General features: G+C 39.8%; 1 protein-coding gene across 3 annotated transcripts in view; it reads right to left on the bottom strand.

Annotated features, from left to right (window-relative positions):
* The window catches only part of znf423 (zinc finger protein 423), a 195,077-nt gene that overhangs the window by 124,301 nt on the left and 49,974 nt on the right, over positions 1-20,802 (bottom strand). For all 3 annotated transcript variants that reach the window (XM_051135752.1, XM_051135755.1, XM_051135754.1), the window contains one exon: positions 11,542-11,745. In XM_051135752.1, the coding sequence (XP_050991709.1) occupies positions 11,542-11,745 (204 nt within the window). The remainder of the gene's footprint in view (positions 1-11,541; positions 11,746-20,802) is intronic.

Here is a 20,802-nt window from a genome sequence, read left to right as displayed (position 1 = left end):
TACATTTCACCATATAAAAATTAGGTTGCTACAATTTTTACAGATATTACTGATTTTGATAATGAACATAAATCGACATCTGCATCCTAACTCAAGCTACTATCAAATGTGTATTTCTAAGAGACAAAAAAATGTTATATTAATATAAGATAAAATGACTGGAAAAAAGTGTAAAGAATTATGTTCTGACTATAAAGAATAGTTTAAAGCCACAATTAACCGTCTGGTTTTTACAACTTTCACACTGCAGCAAAAATCTGCCTTTAAACTTGAAATAAATAAAAATTTGACATTTATCGTGATAATTAACCTTCATTTTATGAAGCTACGAGAATACTTTTTGTGCGCAAAGATAAAATTACAATGTGCGTTCACGAGAATACCATTAAGCATGTGTCAAGCCGTTTTCTTTTGTGCACAAAAGTTGTAGTTTTTTTTTTTTGTAGCTTCATAAAATTACTCTTGAACCACTGATGTCACATGGTCTAATTTAACGATGTCCTTACTACCTTTCTGTGCCTTGAACGTGGCAGTTCCGTTGCCGTCTACGCTTAACTGGTCCAGGAAAATAGATACTTAGAGCATCATGTCATTATCTTAGCACTATACTAGCATCAAAGGGTCAATTGTGCTTCACTAGAGCAGCACTATTTTTGAGTTGCTGCCTATGTCGAGCATTCTAAATCTGTCACTTTTGAGGGTCCGTTTCATTGCGGATGCTGCCTTGGAATCACATGGCCCAAGAACAGCCTTCCATCGTATAAAAAAAGTAAAAGTAACAAAACATGACAAACGGAAAAGCACTTATGGGCGTTTACGATCCATCTCTACTAGCATGCACATGTCTGCGTGCTGAATCAGTGAGTGTGTGTCAATAATGGCAAGCGTGTGAGCGTGTACGCTGCCGGCCGTGGTTAATGGACTCCGGTCTGTCAGCGAAGTGGGAAAGGCTGGGGCTCTTTGAAAAGAGTGTGGATTCAGACAGCCTTGCCCGTTTCTCTCCATGCGCACGTCCCAGGGGCACTGCTTTTCCTGACATTTCACTTGACAAAGGCGAGCCACACCTGAGCGCAGGGTTAAAACTATTATAACAGCTCTCCCCCTGGCACACTGCCCTTTGGCTCCACTGCACCAAGTGTGTGCGTGTACGTGAGTGTGTGTGCGCAATTTGGGCCCCTTGAGTGTGAGAATGTGAAAGAGTAAGTCGGTCTAAGGTGTGTGTTTGTGTAGGTCTGCAGCTCTGGGGTGTGTTGACATACGACGCCACCTGACCGCATCTTGGTACTGTACGGTAACAATAGTGGCAACGGCGCATCTTGAGGGCCGGACCTGCAGGGGCCCGCTCCACGCCCACACTCGGCCCACGCTAAGCTGGCTATAGGGAGCCAGTGAGGAGTGGAGGAGCACAGCTAGTAGCCACAAACCATAATGGAGAAGCCAGAGATTGAGAGAGCGAGGGAGTTGGGGGCAAATGGGCCGAACTCAACAGGAGGTGTGGAGTGAGTGAAAAGAAAATGAGAAAGGGAGAAAGGACACTGCAGGAGAGCTGGAGAGAGGGAGACGGGGAGAAAGAGGGCAGTTTGGGTTATCCACTACAGGGTGAGAGACGGAAGGAGAAGGAGGGGGCGCCAAGACTGAATCGGAGAGAACAGGCTGTTCCTCATTACCGCGGCTCCCCGCGAAGAACCTGGTGATGGCTCTATTCTCCAACGCCCGGGGTCAGCGAGGTCACGCCCACCAACCGAGGGTCACATTCTCGGACAAAACCCTAACTAAGATGCGAGGCGATCGAAGGAGGACCGGAACACCTGACCTCCTCCGCCCACAGAACCTCGGACAAAGACTTCATCCCTGTGGAAAACCAACAAAGGGCGGCCATCTTGGCCTTGACTGACTTTGGGGCTCAAAGTTAAGGAGTCAACATCCAGGAATGAAGTTTAATTTAATCTGCAGAAATTTCATTTCGAACTACTGCACTTCCTGAGGCGCGCACAGATCTTTATGTATGAATGAGTAATATTTATGCATTAGTACATGAGCGCGATTCGGAAAAAAACGAGTCCGTTTGAACCTTAAAACAAAACAGACGCGTGGCCAGAGCTTGCGCAAATAAACAAGGCGATGAGCACCAAAAGAAATAGATTTGTAATTGTGTACTTTGATTATCTGTACATTTATTTGTTCATCCACACCCTTCGTATAGCCAATGAATACAAATGAGTGCGTTTGGTGGCAGGAATATTAACTCTCTCTCTCTCCACGAGCGGGAAAAAACCGTGTGTGGATATTCCAACAGATTTTGGCTTCTTCCTGGGCACACGCAGACAGACCAAATATTTACTCTCCCCTCTTCCGCCCGCCTGCTCGACACAGCAGCCGGGAGAGAGAGAGAGAGAGAGAGAGAGATAGAAAGAAAGAGAGAGAGTTACATTTTTAATCGGCTGATTTTTTCCCTCCGAGAAGGCAAGCTGAATACAAGTACGCTGCCGCCAACACACACACGCTCCTTTTTTGTGTCCTTTGGCAAATTCTTTTATTTCGCTCTTGCGTGGAGCAGGAAAGAAAAAAACGGAGAGAGGAGAGGATGGAAGGAAAAGGAAGAGAAGAGAAGAGAGAACGTCCCCACAGAGTTTTTCTCCCTTCCTGGTGCGAGCGCAGGCCCCCACAGAGTCCCTGTGTAATTTCCAGTCCCTCAGAATTCAGGTATTAATAAAGGCCCCATGGGGAACTGCACACAATATAACCCTACATTTTCAGGCATTATGAAAGGACGCCCCCAGGGGTCTTTGGCTCAAATTTCTGAAATGCAGGCATTGTAAAAAAGGCACCCCAGGGGAGTCCCCCCGCAATAGAAATCTGCTGAATTCAAAGCATTTTCGGAGTCCTGGTGGGAGCCATTACTCCCTCTGGAAGCGCTTTTTTCCTTTTTTTTTTTTTTCTCTCTCTCCTCCCTTTTTTTTTTTTTTACAAAACATGTGTTGCTGACATGTTGACAGATTGCTCAGTGAAGTGTTTAGGTGCATGCACAAACCGAGTCTCTACAGAGACAGAGCACTGCTCTCTCTGCCAGAGAGCCTCTCAACTCTCCCAAAACTGGTGCCATCCATATTTTATAAGAGGGGGAAGAGGAAAATCTAGGGCTAGGAGAGCGCGCGAGGGGGGGAAAAACACGAGATAAGTAGAGTCACGTATGGAAGGAGGTGGAGAGAAAACGAAAAAGAGACGCTGAAAGACAGCGACGGGGAAAGAGAAAAAGGAGAGAGAAAAGAACTTCATCGTGAAAAATGAACCCTGTGATGAAAAATGACTTCCAGTGTGCTTTGAAACAACCCTCCTTCGTCTCACCCCCTCCCTTTCTCTCTCTCCCTGCATGCTGTGCCCCCTCCCATCCCCTCAATCTCTCTCTCTTATGGAGGCAGGGCTCTTGCTCTCCCTGGAAAACCTGAGTTTACAACCAGCTGTGACTGCATTTGTATCTGTGCCAAAGGCTTAGTGGAGGAATCTTCAGGCCACCCTCTGGCTCTGAGAGAGAGAGAGGGAGAGAGAGAGAGAGAGAGGGAATGGAGGGGGTAAGGGAGGACCAACACACAAAGCAGCTCTCACTTTGAGGGAACACGCGTAGTCTGATTTGTGCAAACACACAGAGACACGCATAAGCGCGCGCACGCTCTCCACTGATATAGGTGCCGCGAACGCACGCAAAGCAAATACAGCTCAAGACGCGTGTGGCATGCTGACGATTACCACAGACAACAATTTCAGCTTCGTAAAAACAAAAAAGACATATGCCGCCGCATGTAGGCTACACTTTTCCACTGAGATCAACCAGGGATCGGCAAACCTCTCTCCGGACTGTTTCTGCTGACTTGACAGTTGAACAATGATGTAACTGATTACGTTAAAAGCTGTCCACGAGTAAGTCTTTGTTTATGAGCCACACAGATTTTCAACAACACATTTTAACATCAAAAGTAATTTAATTCTGCGTATTTGTGCACAATCTACTTCTAATGCAACAGTGTTGCTTATAAATAAAATAAATTAAAAAATACAATAGAATAAAATAAAATAACAAAAAAGAAATACCTATTTGAAATCAGCAGGTTTTAGGGGCCAGTGAAAATTTTTCCAGTTTAACAGAGACACGCGGAACGGTTCCACATTGGCCCCCTGTCGGTGGAAAAGGGGCACTTAACTTCCACTGTATGTGTGTAAGAGCATTTTTATTAGTTTTCCCCAACCAAATCAATATATTTTCCATGGTAATAAATCTTTTCTTCAACATATATGTGACCCTGGACCACAAAACCAGTCATAAGGGTCAATTTTTCATATATAAATCAGCTTTCCATTGATGTATGGTTGTTATGAGAAGACAATATTTGGCCGAGATACAACAGTTTGAAAATTTGGAAATCTAAATATTGAGAAAAATCACCTTTAAAGTTGTCCAAATTAACTTCTTAGCAATGCATATTACTAAACAAAAATTAAGTTTTGATATATTTACAATAGGCAATTTACAAAACATATTCATGTAACATGGTCTTTACTTAATATCCTAATGATAGTTGGCATAAAAGAAAAATGTTGACCCATACAATGTATTTTTAGCTATTGCTACAAATATATCCTTGCTACTTAAGACTAGTTTTCTGGTCGAGGGTCACATATAGAAATGTCCACCCACATTTATTCACAAAATCATTTAAGCTAATGACAACTTATTTAAGGTCCTAATATCTGAGTTTGTCCTAGTCCAGCTTTTTTCTTAACACAGCAAGATCAAGTTACAAACTACTCTCCTCTTTCTCTGAAGGATGAAGGGAGAGGGAAAATGATCTGCAACTTTAATAAGAGTCTTGGCCTCCCTGGATTCAGCTGCTGTCGTGACGACAGGCAGGAGCTGGGGGGTCTTCGGTTGGCCCGGACCGACATACAGACGGATGGATGGAAGGATGGATAAGTGGAAAAGGGATATGTATTCATAGCGTGAAGTGCCCTGGGCGAGTGTGTGTTTAGTGGAAGAATGAAGGGGGTGACTGCTCTCTCAAGGGACCGAACCACCCCGAGGCCCCGTCACATACCCCCATTACACTTCAACTGCCTGCCAGACACACAACTCCCCACCTAGCCTGCCAACAGAGGAGAGGGCACAACGCTCCGTGTGTGTGAGTGTGTCTATAGAAGTAAATGCATTTAATGTTACAGTCTTAAAAGAGAAAGAACAAATGTGACCCTGGACCACAAAACCAGTCATAAGTCGCACAGGTATATTTGTAGAAATAGCCAACAATACATTGTATGGGTCAAAATTATCTATTTTATTTTATGGCAAAAATCATTAGGATATTAAGTAATGATCATGTTCCATGAAGATATTTGGTAAATTTCCTACTGTAAATATATCAAAACTTAATTTTTGATTAGAATTATGCATTGCTAAGAACTTCATTTAGGGACAAAGGCAAAGGAAAAATCTACAGATTTTTGCATTTTTTCCACAGTGTCCATTGTTATTTTAATTCAATATTTTAATAAATATACTAGTTTTAATAAATGTACAAACACATTTAGTAAATATTTTTAAAAATTAAATGCATAAAAACTAAATGGCAAATACATTTAATAAACAAATGCATAAAAAAATACTAAAGTAATTTAGATTTTAAATAATATAAAATATAAATAAAATTATTATATTTAATAAAAACAGTTTAAATAATAATTCCAGCAAAAACTGTTAATAAAACCAACAAGGCAAAATTTTTGCAAGCCAAAAATATCAGAAAACTGACGGTGCATTGTGGGCAGGGTGCTGACATACAGCGGCATTGCACTAAGGGCGTCACAAGTTCGAATCCCAGCTCAAGGATCTTTCCCGATCATACCCTCTTCTCTCTCTCCCACTCTCCCACTTCCTGTCAGCTATAATCTTTCCTATCATAATAAAAGCAAAGAGGCCACAAATAAATCCTTACAAATGTATATTTAATTAAAAAAAATGTAATTATATTATATATATATATATATATATATATATATATATATATATATATATATATATATATATATATATATATCAAAAAGTGTGCTCAAAAGTTTGATGCTTGACATCTCAACTTAGAGTCTCACTGTCAGGCCTGTGGCCTAGTGGTTATCGCATACGAATCCAGGTTTGAATCCAGCTGGTGACATTTACTGACCCCATTCCCCCTTATTCTACCCATCATTTCCTGTCCTTTCCTGACTCCACCTATAAATAAAGGTGGCAAAAAGGCCAAAAAAAAGAAGCCATTTGTCTTCCCACCCTCTCTTTCTTTCTCAGAACAGTGATAGAGAGAGTGTGAGCTGTGTAGAGCTATTTCTACTGACTGCAAACCCCCCCACCACCACCACCATTCGCTCTCTCGCTCTCTCTCTCTCTCTCTCTCTCTCTCAGTCTGTCTCTCTGGAGCGCTTGCCGTTCCCCTCAGTCTTCTGAAGGCGGGTTAATTAGCACTCGCCTCCTATTTGTATCTGACAGGTGGAAAGCCCGCCCCCCCCAGCTGACTGACAGCTCTCTCGTTTACCCACACGGCTGCCTGCTTCACTCAACCGTTCTCTGGTTTACTCCCTAGTCTTTGAGTATTTCTCGTCCGTTCTCCTTCGGCAACACACATCCCGACATTTCTGTTCTATACATATCAAAATATGAACCGATCGAGAGAGAAATGGGTCAAAGGATGTCATCCAATGAATTTTAATTTCAGGCTAGAAGAGCTCAGCTGCCATGCAGCGGTCACCTCTGTGTGTGCGCGTGTGTATCCGTGCCTCCTGCTCACCCCCTGTCCTGCCACATGAGGTGGTCAATGCTGCTATATACAACACATTGCGATATAACCAAAACGAGGCTGAGAGGACACCTGAACGGGCCTACTGGTCGACACGCTGTGCTGTGGAGTCTAAACTGGGCCTCTTTCTTCGACTGAGCCAAACCCAGGAGGCTATAGGGCCTTCTGTTCCAGACTAGAGAGGGAGGGGTCAGCTGCACAACGCCACAGGGGACGTGAGGAAAGGGGGCGAGAGGGAGAAAGAGAGAAAGAGAGAAAGAGAGAAAGAGAGAGCGAGAGAGTGAGGTGAGTGTTGTTAACAGCCAGGGCCCAACCTTGGCCGGTTGCAGGGCAGTGGAGCGGAGCAGCGCAGTGAATGTTCTCCATTTGATCTGAGGTTTTTTCCAAGCGCTCCTCAGGGAGCCAGTGTTCCAGATTCCTCCTCCAGTAGAGCCTCCCCTCAGAATCAGCCCACAGTACGACACTCTCACACATACACACACACTCATGTTTCACCCACACACATTCACATACTTGTGCACACAAACACTAATCCACACTCATGACCCGATATATTCACACACAGACAAATATAAACATACACAAGACGATTTAATGTCGTCCAATTGCCAGCAAAGTGCACACAAACACGCTCGCTTACAATGCTATCCTGTAAACAGACATGTTATCGGGACGCAGGGCTGTTTACACTACTGTTCAAAAGCTGGGGTCAGCAAATCAGTATATAAAAATCATTTCTGAAAGATCATGTGACACTGAAGACCGGAGTAATGGCTGCTGAAAATTCAGCATTGCCAGCACAGAAATTTCACATTTTAAAGTATATTAAAACAGAAAAGGGTTTCTAAAATTGCAATAATATTTCACAATTGTACTGCTTTTACTGTATTATAGACCAAATTCAGACTTGGTTTTAAAAAAAATCTTATCACAAACTTTTTAACTTTAGTGTAAAAAACAGTGATGATAAAAAAGTATTTTCTAGAAGTATTTAACAAAGAAATACAAATGCTAATACAGTAACAACATATTAAGTGGGCACCAAATATCTGGGACCACTACGGAAAATACTGTAATTTCTCACTTTTATAATTTAACTCATTATGTTATGAGCATACACTACCAGTCAAAAGTTTTTGAACAGTAAGATTTTTCATGCTTTTTAAAGAAGTCTCTTCTGCTCAGCAAGCCTGCATTTATTTGATCCAAAATACAGCAAAAGCAGTAATATTGTGAAATATTTTTACTATTTGAATAGATTTTAAAATGTAATTTATTTCTGTGATCAAAGCACATTAATATTATTATTATTATCATCATCAATATTTAAAACAGTAAAACAGTTACATTTTGTTTCAGGATTCTTTGATGAATAGAAAGATCCAAAGATCAGCATTTATCCAAAATAAAAAGCTTTTGAAACATTACACACTATACCATTCAAAGGCTTTTTTTTTTTTTTTTTTTTTTTGTATAGAAATGATAGAAATTAATACTTTTATCTAGCAAGGATGCTTTAAATTGATCAAAAATGATTACAAAGACATTTATAATGTTACAAAAGATTTCTATTTCAGATAAAAGCTATTCATCAAAAAACCTGAAAAAAATTCTACTCGGCTGTTTTCAGCATAATAATAATAAATATTTTTTGTGCAGCAAATCAGAATATTAGAATGATTTCTGAAGGATCATAAACTGGAGTAATGTGTAAAATTCAGCTTTGAAATCACAGGAATAAATTACATTTTTATTAAAATAGAAAACAGTTATTTTAAATAGTAAAAATATTTCAAAAATTTTGCTATTTTTGCTGTACTTTAGATCAAATAAATGCAGGCTTGGTGAGCAGAAGAGACTTAAAAATCTTACTGTCCAAAAACATTTGACTGGTGAGTGAAAAGTTGAATTAAAATAATTATATAAACTTGATTAATGTTGCTTTAACAATGGCAGAATTTGAACTGCATGAACTCCACAAGTTTGAGTAAAACCTGATGAAGCAGGAACATCCGACTGTCTGTACAAAGAGTCACATGATCAGCATCAGAAATCTGCTTATTTAAAAATACTTGGAAATTGTGAAGAATCTTTTCAATGTGACATCAGACTTTTGAGCCCCACTGTAAATCTTAAGCAGAAAGAGAAAGCGAACACAACAAGTTAAAGTGATATATAAGACAAAGTAGGAGGAGATGGAAATGCTAGTAGTTGAGTGTAATGGGGGAAGGCAGAGCCAAAGACATTTGGAGGGACGGAAAGGCAGACGTTCCTCGTCTCCAATATCGTCTCCTGTGGAACTCATATTAGCAGCGATCAATGGCTGAAGGGAGGGAGAAGACGAAAAAGAGAAGGATGGAGGGACAGGCAGGGAAAGACAATGACGGCGGAGACGGGCAGCAACTATATCAGAGGTTATATTATTGTCGAAAAAGCTAAACAAGACGACGGTGCACAAATACGAGATGGACACACATGCACGCACAAACACATGATGGGATTCCAGGTGTAATTCTATAGCCACGGTGTCTACTGTTAAGGGAATAGAAATTTCATTTCGTGGCATGGCGTGGCACGGCTGTGCTCGAGAATATTCCTGCTCTGACGGGCATGCGGTCATAATAATAACCGTAAATTGATAGAGTGGCTTTATGAGCCTTCTGCTGGTGTGCTGATATTGGCCAGGCTCTCCTTGGGGCCATGGGAACCATCCACTGCTCTCCACAACATGGCCTCCCTCACACACACACACACACACACACTCTCACACACACAAAATGGCGTGTGTTTGTCCCTTATCAGATGAAGTCACCAGCAGCACGCTACTCTCTCCCCCACTAGACCAGCTCCCAGGAGTGTGTCAAGAACTTGAAAGGAATTGCAAGTGATTTTTTGTTTACTGCTCTTATTATTTCAAATAATTAAAATGGATATTCTAAATGTAATAATATTCTATATAATTCTATATCAATTTGATAGAACGTTTTATTTATAATAATAATAATTATTATCATTATTATTATTATCTATTTTATTTATTTATTTAATTTTTAAATAGTAAAATATGTAGGGTTTAATATCATTTAATAAAATTATTAATTTTTTAAAATTGAAATAAAGCTGAAATAAAATAAAATATAAATATCAGATGAAAATATTGATTGGCAATTAACTGAAATAAAATAAAAAAACTAAATCTTAATTAAAACTAAACTTGAAATTAGAGCTGGCAAATGATTAATCATGAGTTTGAGTTTGCCTAATGTGTGTGTACTGTGTGTAATTATTATGTATATATAAATACAAGGACATTCATGTATATATTTAAGAAATATTTACAAGTATATGCATTTATTATAATTTTTATAGAATTTAGATTATATACATATAAATATTTTGTACATAAATAACAAATTTCTCTTAAATATACACATTAATTTGTGTGTATTTATATATACATAATAATTACACACAGTACACACACATATATTAGGCAAATGCAAAAATGTTGCATGCGATTAAACGCGATTAATCCTTGGCCAGCCCTACTTGAAATACAAATAAACGAAACCTAAACAGTATTTTTTTTTTTTTTTAAAGTGCACAAAATTACTAAAAATGTAAATAAAAATGAAAATATAAAAATAAAAGCTTAGTCAAACTATTAATAAAAATGTTCATTGTAAATTATACTAAAATTACACTAAAAATAATATATAAATAATAATAACAATCATCATGATCATAAAAAGAGAAAGACGTTTTTATGATTAGTCAAATCCCCCAGACACAGCACCAGATTATTTTGCAATCTCCAGTATCGCAGACTCCTGGGAACAACTGCATTTTGTCATTTCATTTCACTCTTTATTTTTCCCCTCCACAATGCAACATGCAGCTCTCTGATGACTCCGAAACTGAGATTGCGTCTAAAATCCAGTGCCGTGATTTCATTACTTGGTAAGTAGCCAAAATAAAGGAAGACGTTGTGGAAGAGGCTTGTGTCATGCTGTATTGTGTCCCCTCAGAAACATGTGTGCTCTGGTACGACGAGGGCCGTGGATATTAACAATCCACTAGTATCATATTTTGAGAATTTTATACTGAAAAGACACTAGAAAAAGATTCAATAAATATACTGCACACGACCGCTGAAGTGACATGCGCTCTCTCTCTCTATATCTACCTCTCCCCCACTTCTCCTCAGTTTTTATGCTCGTTAAGGAGAGGCCCTTGATTAATCTGCTAGGAAGCAGATGCCCCTGCAGGGCCGCTTTCAGCGTTTCATTAATTACCGCGATTGTAATAACGGCTATTGTGTGCGTGTACTGCGTGTTAGCTTTAAAACACCACTCTCCTGAGGGAGCATACTGACTCCAGAACAGCCAACGGCCTCGGAGTAACCCCACCACTGCGAAAACTACACCAACTTCTGCTTCCTGCCAATAAGATTTGCTCAGAAATAAGAAATTAAAGCCATGTAGAATTTCTGTGCCAAACAAAATAATGATCCGTTTACCAAACCAGATAAACAGGTAGTCTCACCCATAAATGTAATGCAAAATTATTGTATCTTTGATACGCTGCATGATCATTGTAGCTAAAAAAGTTCTATTGTAGATAAAATCTACAAAAGTCATGAAGGATATATCAAAAAAAAAACTTTAGTAGAGAAACACAACACACACACAAACACACACGCACAAACCTGCTGGGCAGTGGTTGGTACGGTGCTCGGTCAGATCTGCCAGGCACTCAAAGTCCTGTTGGCAGTTGTCACAGGTGAAGATGGAGTCGTCATCTAAATCCTCCTCTCCCACTCTCTCGTCATGACTGGTCACACTCTGTTCTCCGTCCTCACCCGTCGCCCGGCTCTCCTTTCTATCAGAGTCTCGCTCTGATACTGCTGCATCTATGTATATACACACACACACACGCACCGCAGAGAGAAACGGGTGAGATGTGAGGTTAAGGGATTGCTATTGACAGCTGAATCAAACTTTAATAATTATTTCTGGACTGTTATGTGTTGTACTTCATATATGTGCTGATGCAGAGCTTTTGCAAATGTCACGGCCAGCAAAACTTACTGTACTTGTCAAAACTTGAATCAATAAAAAAAGTAATAAATACAAGCAGGTTGTATCCGGTGTTGGGGAAGCTATTTCGAGACTGTAGCTTGCCTAGAACTTGTTAACTAAACTCAAGTTACTTTTCGAAAAAGAATTCATATACATATTCAAACGCACACACTTAGACGGATAGATAGATAGATAGATAGAAAAATGTACCACATCATTGGAATAGCTGTTAAAAATGACCTAAAAGAGATCGTTTTTTCAGCCTAAATCGTTTTTTCAGTATAAATCCCAATCCTAAGTGTGTCTAGTCTCAGTCAAAACTACATCAAAGCTCCCGTGAGCCGCTAGACTGAAGTGTAAGAGAGGGGCCCGAGGCTTCGAGAGCCGCTTGAGCGCGAGCCACCCAGTCGCTCGTGGCACACAGTAAGGACCAGTGGAGAAATCTGCCACTGCAATCCTCCTTCCGCCATTGTGGCTCCATTTTCACACCTTATTATCACATTAAAGGCTCTACGCTGAAAGGACTACACACGAGACCGGAGGAAGAGGGAGGAGAGAGCAAGATTGAGTGAGAGGGAAAGAGAGAGAGACAGAGGAAGAGAGACAAAATGTGGGGTGGTAAGAGACTGCGAGACAGAATGAGAGCAAAGAGAACCTGATAAGATTGATCCAAATTAAGACACAAAGGCCCCCGTCACACCTGCCATTAACATGCTCTTTTGGTGGTCGGATCACAATCGGATAGCACTTGAGCACTTTAAAAGCAATGTGATTGCATTGTGATTACCTAGACCACATATGGAGGTGGTCAGATATCGTTCTGACCGCGCTCGGCAAAAGTGTCAATGCTAATACGTTTTGTTTTCCGCATATGACACAAGCGATATGAAGGTAATTCAAATTCAACCTACCGATGGACAGAACCAAATCCCCGCCTTACAGATATAGATATATAGATACCACAGAAGAAAAGATCAGTTTCATCATGACTTAAAGGGATAGTTCATCAAAAATGAAAATTCTGTCATTAATTACTCACCCTCATGTCGTTCCAAACCCGTTAGACCTTTTAAGATATTTTTGACGAAATCCGAGGGCTTTCTAACCCTGCATAGACAGTAACGCAAGTTACACATTCAAGGCCCAGAAAGGTCGTAAGGACATTGTTAAAATAGTCCATGTGAGATCAATGGTTCAACCATAATGTTATGAAGGTACGAAAATACTTTTTTGTGTGTGAACAAAGCGAAAATAACTAGTTTATTCTGAAGGCTGCCTTCTGGTCGACTAGTAGTCATTCATTTTAAGTATTATTCAACTAACCACATGTTTATTAATAAAGCATTTTAAAAAATTATAATGAGCCTTTAATTGCCTACATAGCCTAATAAGCGCTCAAGCAAGCAGATAAAGATTGCCGCAGCACACCGGCAGAAGTAATGATTATGAATGTGGCAGGAAAAAACAGTAACGAGGCTTCATTAACTTAATAATTTATTGATAAATGGAGATGGAAGAAAGTGCATCTGATTTGCATTCATTGTTTTACAAAAGCACAATGTTTTGTCGTTATTGTGAGTGCACACAAATACACGTAGAGTCTTTACAGATTCGAAAGATGTTTCACTAATACCTGTATTTTAAGAGCAAGTGACCACACTGGCACCTCCATCTGTCATGCAGTGAGTGCGCACTTTTTTCGATTAACATTAGATTGAGCGACAATGTAAAGTCGGTACTACTTAGATATTTTTAATTAGCCATATTTGACGTCGATGAATGATGAGCATTTGGATGTCCTGTCCAATGTACTGTATTGCCATATAGACCAGCCGTTAAAGATCTGTCTGTCACGGACTGCGTGACTTTTTTCCTCCGACTAAGCGACTAATAAAATTTTGGACGACCAAGCCTATTCTCGTCCACTAACGGTTAGTCAACTATGAGGGGGCAGCCCCACTTTGTTCAGCTATTTCTTCTCTTCCGTGTCAGTCTTCAATGCGCATTCACGACAATACATTTTGAAAATTATGGTTGAACCACTGATGTCACATGGACTGTTTTAACAATGTCCTTACTACCTTTCTGGGCCTTGAACGTGTCAGTTGCGTAACTGTCTATGCAGGGTTAGAAAGCTTTTGGATTTAATCAAAAAATATCATAATGTGTGTTCCGAAGATAAACGAAGGTCTTACAGGTTTGGAACGACATGAGGGTGAGTTATCAATGACAGAATTTTCATTTTTGGGTGAACTATCCCTTTAAATGTGAACAAACAAAGGTCACCTGACTTTATAATCAATATCCCATAAATTAGTCCAATGGACTACACTTGGAATCTCTCGTTTCAATCCCTAAATTCTCACTCTTGTCACTACCAGCCTATAACCATGAGGGAGCTTTAAAACATTTTTTTTTCCACTTTTATTCCGCAAAAGCACACAACATAAATGCCTGAACTATCCTTCAGTGTTTTTCAAAATCGTTAAATGATAGAAGGTGTTTAGGTAATGCAACTTCTGATGCAATACGCAACCAGTTTTACATTTCTCATGTCAGTGTGATCGGCTACAATACACTGAAATAGAAAAGAACACGAAACGTGTTAATGAATAAAAGAAATCAAATAGGCAAGAAAAAAAACAATGTCTACAACAAGAGGAGCCGAGAAAAAGAGCAGGGGAAAGGAGGAAAGGCGAGGGCAGAGGGAGCGGGAAAAAGGAGGGAGGAAGTGGGGGCCGGAGAGAGGGAGGGCTGCTCACCGGCTCCCCCGGGCTTAACATCCTGTCTAATCATCCTGGACTTGTGCAATCAGAGAGAAGCAGGAGGTGGCCATTCCTGTGCTCCACACATTCTGATCAGCTCTAATTTGGCCAGGCCTGGCGCTGCATTACGCCGCGCCGCAGCAGCCCACGCTAATGGGGCCTGCGGATCGGAGCCCGGCCAGAGGAGAGCCTGGGCCTCGCTTTGGGCCCCGGCCCAGTCCGGACTGCAGGTGGAGATGTGTGGGGGGGGTGGGGGTTTTGGTATCTGGAGGGGCATTTGGATAAGGAAGCGTTGAGGTGCTCTAGTTTATTTCGCCCCCACCAGAGCAGAGGGTAGAGAGGTGGGGGTGAAGGTGGGGGCGTCGTGGTGGTTTGGAGGGTGGTACGGGCTGGGCTAGGGGGTAGGAGGGGTATGGCCATCTGTCCAGTGGTGAGAACACCGTCTGGACAGGGAGGAGAACGGCCCCTAACTGACACTACACTGATAGAGCCCTGAGCAGCGGTTACACACATACACACACCCGCAAACACACAAAAGGTGCATTAACTACACTATTTCATCCATGAGAGCTTCTAATCTCGGGGAAAATGGATGGTGGCAGTAACCCTCGAACACTCCCTACCTCTCCTCACTCAATCACACACACTCGCGCACACACACCCTGATTCCCCCAGGTACCCTCATGCCAGAGGTACAGGCACTGCCAACCAAGGCACATGCCAGCACAACCTGCTACCATGGCAACGAGGGAGGAGCAGGAGGGGACCTTTCCCTACCCTTCTCCTCTCGCCATCCCTCCATCTCTCCGCTCGTAAGCGGGGCTGGCGACGGAAACGAGGATAAAAGTGGCCGGCGGAGCGCTCTGCGCCGCTAACCTGCCTTTTAAACTCCTCCATCCTTCTTTTTCGTTCTCTTTTGCATCTTCCTTTCATTACTGCGCCTCTCAGCCCCCCCCTCCTTTCCCGTAAGCGTATGCCCTCTCAGGAGGGAAGAGGGGAGGGGAGTCTCTAGAGGGGGCCCTCCAGAACACACTCCATTAGAGTGCAGGGCCACCGTCATTACAGGGCTCCATTTCTCTCTCTGCAGTGGAAGATTGATACACACGCATCACGCACCTCAGCTGCGGTCGTTCCACCTCCGACCGCGGCCTTGACAAACACACACACGAGCGCAAACGCAGGCGGAAACACGACGCGTGGTGTGAAGAGAGGCTGATGGACCTGGGGCGGGGCACGGGTCGAGGTGAGGTCTGTGAACGTTTCGAGATCGGAGTTCGCCCAATGCGCCTCACTTTTTATTTTGCGCATTTGACGCTTGAAATGTTTAAAGGGATAGTGTAGCCAAAAAAAATCTGTGTTATTTACTCACCCTCACCAATGTTTTTTCCAAACTGAAAATCTGTGCTCTTTTAGATTCATTTACAATAAAATTAAGACTTTAAAAAGGGCACAAAAGAACCATAAAAGTACCCTTAACGTGTTCCACACGTCTCGGGCAAATCTACCAAAGCCATACAATATCTTTTTTGCACCAAACAGACCAAAATTTTGGTTGTTATATATGCAACTCTGGACCACAAAACCATTCGTAAGTAGTATGGGTATATTTGTAGCAACAGCCAACAATACATAGTATGGGTCACAATGATTTCAAAAATGAATTTTTCTTTTATGCCAAAAATCATTAGGATATTAAGTAAAGATCATGATCCATGAAGATATTTTGTAAATTTCCTACTGTAAATATATCAGAATTTAATTTTTGATTAGTAATACGCATTGCTAAGAACTTCATTTGGAAAACTTTAAAGGTGATTTTCTCAATATATTAATTTTTTGGCACCCTCAGATTCCCCAGACTCTTATGGCTAGTTTTGTGTTCCATGGTCACAAATTAAATTAGTGTCATAAACTAAAATAAAGTGTCATAAGTGTCATTGTAACAAAATACAATTTTTTTTTATATAAAATAAAATAAAATAAAATAAAATAAAATAAAATAAAATAAAATAAAATAAAATAAATTAAATTAAATTAAATTAAATTAAATTAAATTAAATTAAATTAAATTAAATTAAATTAAATTAAATTAAATTAAATTAAATGTGACCCTGGACCACAAAAACAACTTTAAGTAGCAAGGGTATATTTGTAGCAATAGCCAAAAAATACATTGTATGGGTCAAAATTTATTAGGATATTAAGTGAATATCATGTTCTATTAAGATCTTTTATAATTTTCCTACCGTAAATATATAAAAAAATAATTTAAAACAAAACTTAACATTTTAAAGGCGACTTTCTCAGTATTTTGATTTTTTTGCACCCTCAGATTCCAGATTTTCCAAAAGTTGCATCTCGGCCAAATATTGTCCTATCATAACAAACCATACATCAGTGGAAAGCTTATTTATTCAGCTTTCAGTTTAAAAAAAATGTACCCTTATGACTGATTTTTCCCTTTCAGTCTGAATGATTGGCTCTCCGAATCTGATTCATAAACAAATCATTTAGACTTGTTTTGAGAATAATTCACTGAAATGAAAAAAAAATCAACATGAATGCCTCGTTGCTTACATTATAACCAGTTTCACAAAAAATGTAATTGTATGATTTCAAAAGACTTGAAATATAGCATATGAGTCATTATGGACCATTCTTTTGGTACTTCTATGTGTTTTTGCGTCCTTTTTGAAGTTTGAGAGCTCCGGTCCCAATTGCACTAAAGCAAGCCATACAGCTTTCAACATGAGAGTAAGCAATGACAGACTTCAGTTACACTCTCCCTTTAACGCCCCCACATAGGCGAAACCTGTAGAAGTGACTTAAGGTCAAAGCAAACAGGCTTAGCGGAGTCATTCTGAAGCAGCGCGCTGTTTTTAAACACAGACTGTGGCATGGTCAAGCTTGGTGAAATCAGGGCCGTTGAGAATACCATCCAAACAGACTAATGATTTAAAAGAACGAACCGGTTCTTTTTATGCTCTCCGATATATTCATAGTGCTCGCTATGCTCTGTACTCTACTAACATACATACATCTTCAGCACGCGCCACTTCTGACAGAAACTGTGTGGCTATTTTTGCTTCATTACTGTAATAGCTGTCAAGCTAGCAAACCTGTGGTAAGTGACCTGCTATCTGCGTTGTTAATGCAGTAGAAATGTGTTAGCGACATAATGTGGTGTTTAATATTTTTATAATGTTGTGCTTCAGGTGGGCTGTTGTGGTTCAGATGAGTGTGGGGGACGATTTCGTCCCTTCAGTGTCCTTTTGCAACACTGGAGGTGGAGGACAGACACAGGCACTGGAGTACCTCACAACAGGGCCTAGACTCCCTCTACTGTGAGAGGGCTAGGTGAGAAACAAGCCAAAGAGATGCCACGCTTCTGTGTGTATGTGTTTGTTAAGGGTTACTGAGTGGACAACGGTGTGGCAAACTTGATTGAAAGCTCCATTTATCAGAGTAGAAGTGATTACTGCAGTTTTGGAGAATAATGACCTTGGTATGTTGATGACAAAGGCTTCATCAAACACACACGCACGGGTACTCTTGAGACTTTGTCGTCCCCGGTGGCGAACACTTTCCACCCCACTTTTGTTCATGTATGTGAGAGAGTATTTTATCAATACTTTAAGTTCGTGCTGCTGTCCTCTTTCATGTGCAAGAGCGATGTGTTAATGAGTGTTTGGGGGTCCCCAGCAGGAGATGTGCCCGAAGCCCACCTCACTCTCTCACAGGCAGCTGGAGCCCCTGTCCCTCACTCTGCGGGCTATTATCTCTGAGAGACAGCCTGTCCCAGTACCAAGAACTTGCACACATATCCACCTTTTTCTTTAACACAGATGGAAGCCTATGGGCAAGACTTCCGGTTCTTTAGCCGCTACAGGAAAATAACGAGAAGCAAAACAACGTACTGTAAACGGTAAAACTGTTTGCACTACAAACCAGTGTGTTCATAACTAAGATAATGCATTAACATAACATGGTAAGACACACCAATTTGCAATATCAAGCAGCAAAATGAGCAGTTTTGTACAGCTAAAAATAGCTGAGATCGGACACCAGACCCATAAAATTTACAATGGGTGCACACCCTCTTACAAGAAGAAAAAGAATGTACCAATCATAAACCTACACAACAGATATAAACAACACGCACTACACAAGGGTATTCTAATTGTACAATCAACACTAGGGGTCAAGCAATATATGTTTTTCAGGGGCGATGCCAATACCGATTATTACAGATCAAGTAGACCGATAACCAATATTTTGAACCGATATGTCTGGTGTAAAAAATTAAAATTAATGTCAAAATTAAGAGGGCTTTGACAAAAACTTATTTTATTTAAAACTTGAGTTTTAAGTTATTTTAATTGGCAAATCAGTTTTGAAAATGTCCGATACCGATAACCATAAAAATGCTTAATGTTTTTTTTTTTTCTCATTTCCCCCCTTTTTTGTATTTTAAAGTTTTTACTTTAATTTATACTTTAATGTATTTTTTAAAAGTATACTACTTGTCAAACGTTTTGAACAGTAAAATTTTTGATGTTTTTTTTTTTAAAGAAGTCTCTTCTGCTCACCAAGCCTGCATTTATTTGACCAAAGTACAGCAAAAACAGTAAAATTCTGAAATATTTGTACTATTTTACTACTACTAAATATTCCATTTGAATATATTTTAAAATGAAATGATGAAATGAACTTTTATGAATACTTTTATTTAGCAAGGATGTTTTAAATTGATCAAATATGATGATAAAGACAGTTATAATGTTACAATTTCTATTTAAGAAAAATGCTGTTCTTCTGAACTTTCTATTCATCAAAGAAACCTGAAAAATGTCTACTTAAAATTTCTAATAATAATAACAATAATAAATGTTTTTTTTGAGCTGCAAATCAGAATATTAGAATGATTTCTAAAGAATCATGTGACTGGAGTAATGATGCTAAATATACTTTTATAATATACTCAAATTGAAAACAGTTATTCTAAATAGTAAAAATATTTCAAAATATTACTGTTTTTGCTGTACTTTGGATCAAATAAATGCAAGCTTGGTGAGCAGAAGTGACTTCTTTACCAAAAAAAAAAAAAAAATTAAAAACCCTACTGTTCAAAAACTTTTGACTGGTAGTGTACCTTAAAAAAATGTATTATATATTAAAAGTAAAAACTTAAAAATACAAAAAAGGTAGAAAAATTGCAGCTGGCTGAATAAAAATAAAAAGCAGTTTCATTTTCAATTCTTAAGACATACCCCTTTACGCAAACGTAAAAAGAGGCTTCAAAAAACGTCTCAAAAATAGCTGCAGCAATTTTTAAACAGAAGATATATTCATATTCATATTCATATTCATATGTTACCAAGTAATTCAATGGTGCTCAAGAGTTGCAGTCATTAAATGCAGTCCCAAGGGCCGGCATCCTTTCTAAAAAAAGGGTAGATTGCATATTCTAATGCAAACGAAAAAAATATTAATATTCATAAAGCCTGGCCAACTTTTTAAACCACATGCACTTAAAACACGGTCTGACTGAAGTTCTGATTTGAGCACTTCATTATTATCATTATATATTAATGATTGTTTTTCTTATGATATTGTATAACATTTATAGTTCTACTTTCTTACTCTTTACATTAAACAGCGTTGTGTTTGTTTTACATAAGGTTGAGCCTCAGGTCGTGTGTGTATGTGTGTGATCGTGGAGGTGTTTGGGGGGTGCTACAATCGCCAAGATACCAAACCCTCCCCACACCCCCCCACACACACTTTCTCTCTCAGGAAAGACAAACAGCCATGTTTGTGTGGGGTAATTAGATGAGGAGAAGTGAATTAGCAGAATCCACAGAGCAGTCATGTTGCCGAGCACAGCCCCGCCTTACAGGGACCTGCTAATTACCCCTCGTTAGGTTGATATGTGTTTTTTTTTTTTTTTTTTTTTTAAGTGTGGTGCAGCTTCCATCATGAGAGCGGGAAATAATTAGCATTGGTGTGATGCTGCCCTTAATGGACACCGCAAGGCATCCTCCACACCGACGGGAGGAACAACAAAATGACAAAGCGACAAAGGATCAAGAAGATACTTTAGTGCCACTAAGCGTCCACAGA

This window comes from Labeo rohita, chromosome 18 (genome assembly GCF_022985175.1).
Source record: "Labeo rohita strain BAU-BD-2019 chromosome 18, IGBB_LRoh.1.0, whole genome shotgun sequence".
In the NCBI taxonomy this organism is placed as follows: domain Eukaryota; kingdom Metazoa; phylum Chordata; class Actinopteri; order Cypriniformes; family Cyprinidae; genus Labeo; species Labeo rohita.
This window is presented reverse-complemented; position numbering and strand designations above follow the sequence as displayed.